The sequence below is a fragment of the Sphaeroforma arctica genome (assembly GCF_001186125.1).
Source record: "Sphaeroforma arctica JP610 unplaced genomic scaffold supercont1.2641, whole genome shotgun sequence".
Lineage (NCBI taxonomy): Eukaryota > Ichthyosporea > Ichthyophonida > Sphaeroforma > Sphaeroforma arctica.
The window spans coordinates 1-5,433 of NW_014037917.1; the positions used below are offsets into that span (position 1 = coordinate 1).

The 5,433-nt window shown below is 44.2% G+C and overlaps 2 protein-coding genes across 2 annotated transcripts; one reads left to right on the forward strand and one right to left on the reverse strand.

Moving 5' to 3' along the window:
• The first annotated feature begins 343 nt into the window (after positions 1 to 343).
• On the forward strand, positions 344 to 2,191 carry SARC_12839 (hypothetical protein). The gene has a single exon (XM_014293046.1). It carries the CDS (start codon positions 565 to 567, stop codon positions 1,789 to 1,791), a length of 1,227 nt encoding a protein of 408 aa, XP_014148521.1. The 5' UTR covers positions 344 to 564; the 3' UTR covers positions 1,792 to 2,191.
• Positions 2,192 to 3,125: 934 nt separating this feature from the next.
• SARC_12840 (hypothetical protein) lies at positions 3,126 to 4,915 on the reverse strand (the record flags this gene model as incomplete). Its single annotated transcript, XM_014293047.1, has 3 exons — positions 3,126 to 3,241; positions 4,361 to 4,521; positions 4,836 to 4,915. The coding sequence occupies 3 exons, from the start codon at positions 4,913 to 4,915 to the stop codon at positions 3,126 to 3,128; spliced, it is 357 nt and encodes a 118-aa protein (XP_014148522.1).
• Positions 4,916 to 5,433: the final 518 nt, after the last annotated feature.

Below are 5,433 nucleotides of genomic sequence, written 5' to 3' on the forward strand. Positions count from 1 at the left end.
TTTTTTTTAAAAACAAATTAGAGAATACGGGCCTATATGGCCCTTATCAATGCAATCAAGATTTGTTTCAAGAAACCCACGGGAAAAGGAACAGATGTTTCCCGAATTTTGGTTGTCAAGAAAAAATATACAAACGTTCGGTACTTACACATGAGATTTTGCACGTGCCAATCATTCGAACCTAGTTTAGCACGGATTTTGAATGTATTTATTTCTGATGTCGTTTTCTACTATGAACATTACGATACATTATAAACAAAACGTTCTATTAACGACATGACTATTTTTTTCACGGCTGCGTAGCACTTTTGGCAGAACACTCAAAGAGCAAAGTTTGACGCGTCAAACATAACGAAAAGACGGACTTGGTACATACCATCAAAAAAAAACACCACTTCAAGACAAAGTATTGAAGCGCTATACTCTTCTAATTAACGTATATCCGTGCGTGTCATGCAAGTCTATATATCCATATACACGCAACGTACATTCGCATTCATATATATATACACACTTACAGTTCTTGCGTAGACTTAATATATTTAGTACATCACACACAACACGATGGTTAAAGAAACTGCGTTTTACGACTCCTTCGGAGTCTCGCCCAATGCGTCCGCCTCAGAACTTAAGAAGGCGTACCGCAAAATGGCCCTCAAGTTCCACCCCGACAAAAACCCTGGTGACGACGAAGCTGCAGCTAAGTTCAAGGAGCTTTCCTACCAATACTCTGTGCTTGAAGACAGTGAAAAGCGTGCACTTTACGATCGAGCAGGTGAGCAGGGCTTAAAGGAAGGAGGTGGCGGTGGCGGCTTCTCAGCCGACGATATTTTCTCGCGCTTCTTCGGCGGGGGTATGGGAGGTATGGGTGGAGGGAGTAGACAGGGCCCCAGGCAGGCCGAGCCTACTGTCAGTGAGCTCGGGTTCACAATGGAGCAGTTGTACACAGGACATACGAAGAAGCTGTTGATTAGACGTGATCTGTTGTGTAAGGACTGCGATGGCACGGGTGGTGAGGGTGTTACACAGTGCTCGGACTGCCGTGGACAGGGTCGTAAGGTGCAGCTGAGACAAGTAGGTCCCGGTATGATGCAACAGGTGGTTGTTAACTGCACCAAGTGCGAGGGCCAGGGTGAGATCATTCCCCCGGGTGCTAGATGCGATGGATGCAGGGGTAAGAAGATTACTCAAGAGAAGTTCGTGAAGGTGGTCAATATAAACGCCGGTACACGTGACGGTCAGAAGATCACGTTCAGTGGTGAAGGTGACCAGAAGCCCGGTATGGAAGCGGGTGATATTGTGATTGTTGTACGTGAAAAGGAGCACTCCGTCTTCCAGCGTGAAGGTTTGGATCTGATTATGAAGATGGAGGTTAAATTGGTTGAGGCTCTGTGTGGGTTCCAACGTCTGGTGCCACACCTGGACAACAGAGAGTTGCTTGTAACCACGCTTCCTGGAGAAGTTATCAAGGATGGTGCGGTGAAGTGTGTGCCTAACGAGGGTTTCCCGGACCAGAGACATCCCGAACTCAAGGGTCGTCTGATCATCCAATTCGGCGTTGTATTCCCGGAGAGTGTGACAGCCGAACAGATTAGCTTGATTGAGAAGGCTCTGGGACCACGCACGAAGGTGTCGGTGGCTGATGCAGGTATGGGTGACGATAGCCATGTGGAAGAGGTCTTCTTAGAGGACTTCCATCCCGAACAGGGACGTCAAAATGGCTTTGAAGACGAGGATGATCACGGGCACGGTCACGGTGGTCAACCCGGAGTAGACTGTAGACAGAGTTAATTAGAAAGCTAGTTATACATGATGAGATATCTAATATTGTTGTGCATCGAAGGTATGGTACTGGCAATCGGATTGAGTCGTGAACGGGCTGTTTTACGGATGCGGTATCGCCAGGAAAGGGTATATGGCTGAGTTCCACATGTGTCTGGGACTCTGGGTGTACAAGCACATCGACTGGAGGTGTAACTATACCATAAAGCACCTAGGCTGAAAGTGTATTTATACCTCTATAATCAGTTGTATAGGTGTGTATTCTGTACACACGGGCTGGTACATGAGAATGCTCGTCGGTGGAAGGTAATTTTCAAATCAAACGCACAAGATGCTAGTGCACGCCAATACCGATACGGTGCTACAGCTTAGGTAGGACTGAATTAATCTATAAAGCGTTTATATATACTTTCTGTGGCATTTTTCTTCATTCAGCATCTGATATATCCTGTTTTTATCTCGGTGCAATATGTATGCAGCATTTAAATGAAGCCATCCGCTAAGTTTCTATTCTATACGGGTGACAATATGGTAGTGCTTATCTATACCGGTTGTGACATTAGTCGTGATAGCACAGTATATGTGCATTCGGATCACGGGAATGGGTGTGTTTCGAGGAGTCTGTAGTAAGTGTTCAACATTTCAATATATCACACGAATTGACTGTTATCGGTCCCATGGTTCGTGGAGGGTATGCAACCGGATGCTGTAAGTCTCACCAGCGGGAGCCTTACACAAATGTTAATATTTTTAATTGAGATAAGATTTAGAAGAGAAATGCGCCAATTGAGATCTGCTGCGCATGTTGTTCTGCACGCCCTGGGTATGACACTCAGCCATAGCTACTCGATAGTAGTAACACCTGATTGTGTGAGCTAATTGGATTAAAAGTCTAGACAAGATAATGCGACAGCTCTACGACCTGTGCCTGTGGTTGTGTACGAAAGTAGAGCGTACATACACCACAAGACGTGTGAAAGCGGTTAACACACTTGGGTATCCCGTCCAGTAGTATCTCTCTAGACAGGATTCTATACACAAAGCGTAATCAAGCAGGGGTTGAGAGGTTGGTGTACACTTATGCGTAATCAGGCAGGGGTTGAGAGGTTGGTTTACACTTGTGTGTTATTAGGCAGGGGTTGAGAGGTAGGTTTAAACTTGCGCATAATCAGGCAGGGGTTGAGAGGTTGGTTTACACTTGTGCGTAATCAGGCAGGCGTTGAGAGGTTGGTTTATACTTATGAGGCTGGTTTACACTTGTGCGTAATCAGGCAGAGGTTGGTTTACACTTATGCGTAATCAGGCAGGGGTTGGTTTGAGCTGTGGGCTTGGGCTTTTATTGCTTAGAACTTGGGCGCGCGTTTCTCGCGTATGGAGGCTACGCCCTCGAGCACATCGCCTTGTGCGTAACTGCGGCCCTGACACTCGGCCTCCCAATCCAAAGCAGCAGACAGACCTCCTGAGACAGACGAGCATGCAGGTGTAGGCAGTGGTAGTAGTGGTAGTAGCATTATAGTAAGTAGTGGTATTAGCGTTATAGCAAGTAGTTGTATTAGCAATATAGTAAGAAGTGGTATTAGCATTATAGTAAGTAGTAGTATTAGAATTATAGTAAGTAGTAGTACTACATTAGTGGGTGCATCGTGCGTTGCAAGTAAGACACGTGTGTGTATTTGAATGGCAAGGAATCGAAAAGGTGGGTGGTAGGTAAACTTGTATATTTCTCGGACACGGCATGTGGCCAAGCACACAACCATTCCATGAAGCAATACGTAGAAAGCTGCTCATTCTATGAAGCAATATGTATAAAGCTACTGATGAGTCCCGCTGCACATGTTGACATCGATGAATATCTGTACACTAAGCAATGCTCATATGACCATGTCTGTAAAGGATTGTACTGATCAGTACACCGTCCGCTTTGTCCAGTTTGTGGCGCAGTGCGTGGTCTCGGCTATAACTAAAGCAATATGTATACTTCATGAGAATGAAAGCACATAGCTATAAACTATAGACTTCATTATGCACTGCTTCTTATAACTAAACCAATATGTATACTTCATGAGAATGAAAGCACATGGTTTTAAACTATATACTTCATTATGCACTGCTTCTTATAACTAAACCAATAAGTATACTTCATTAGAATGAAAGCACATAGTTATAAACTATAGACTTCATTATGCACTGCTTCTTATAACTAAACCAATATGTATACTTCAATAGAATGAAAGCACATAGCTATAAACTATATACTTCATTGTGCACTGCTCTAAAGCAATATGTATACTTCATTAAAATTAAAGCACATAGTTATAAACTATATACTTCATTGTGCACTGCTCCTTATAACTAAAGCAATATGTATACTTTATTAGAATTAATGCACACAGTTATAAACTATATACTTCATTATGCACTACTTCTTATAACTAAAGCAATATGTATACTTCATTAGAATTAAAGCACATAATTATAAACTATATACTTCAGTTTGCCATGTCTTGCGTATGCCCGAGGGTTTAAACAGATACATCATCCAAGTATACAACTTATCCCTGGTATATACAGCACATACCGTTTGCCATGTCTTGCTTGTGTCTGAGTGTCTGGATTAAAGCTCTGCAGGATGACGGAGAGCCCTCCGCCATCTTCCTCGCGAGCTCCAGTGCCTTGGGCATCAAGTCTTCTTTAGGGTAGACATCCAGAAGCAGTCCCAATTCCTTGGCTTTAGGTGCGCTATATAGGACAAATCGAGTCCATTATCAGCGAATTTGGTTTTGGACCCAACAAACGACTGTATGCTATCAGGCCCTCAGTGGAAGAATGAACTAACTGTACTCCACCCAATACTACAACACGTCCACTACATCCACAACACATATACGTACAACGTGTATGACCAACTAGTGCCGTATCCATCCGCCAGTAGCACTGATAGTATACGACCAGGAACAATCGGAACGCGTTTAGCACCGGTATCCATCCGCCAATAGCACTGATAGTATACGACCAGGAACAATCGGAACGCGTTTAGCAACGCCTTGACTTACGTGACCAGATCACCAACTGCGAACATTCTGGCAGCCACTTGAGTGTTCGTAATCAGCGGCAAGAAGTGCGTGCCTCCCATACCTGTGCAGAGAATCGAGTGGCTGTAATGAGACAACAGGCGCTCAATGGCCAATGACTGTACAAAAGATCGAGTGGTTGTGGACAGATAACATATAGTAAGCATTATCCACTACCTGTGCAGAGAATCGAGTGCTTGTGATGAGATAGGATAGAATAGAACACTCAAAGCAAAGATCAACCGGACTGTGTGACACGTGTGTGCTTGTACAGGGTGCACCCCATGGATGTGAGTGCTGAGATTATATAGCCACGTGGTTACCCGTGTACCAAAACCCTATCATGCATGCCATGACCCATCACTCCACGTGCTAAAAATAGAACCCAACTGCTCATCGATGGTACTTTGGGTGCGTACTGCGATGTGCGATGCATGGGGAAGGAGGGCTACAATTCACAGCCAACATAGACAGAACACTTGAAGTCATAGTATACCTATGCTCTATATTTAACTACCCAATATCTTTGACACGTAGCATCTCAAGAAGTAGTTTGTTCAGCCTACCTACATCTGCAGAA

Bases quoted from the DNA above. Each gene is read 5' to 3' on its own strand.
- SARC_12839 (XM_014293046.1), top strand. From the start codon at position 565: ATGGTTAAAGAAACTGCGTTTTACGACTCCTTCGGAGTCTCGCCCAAT.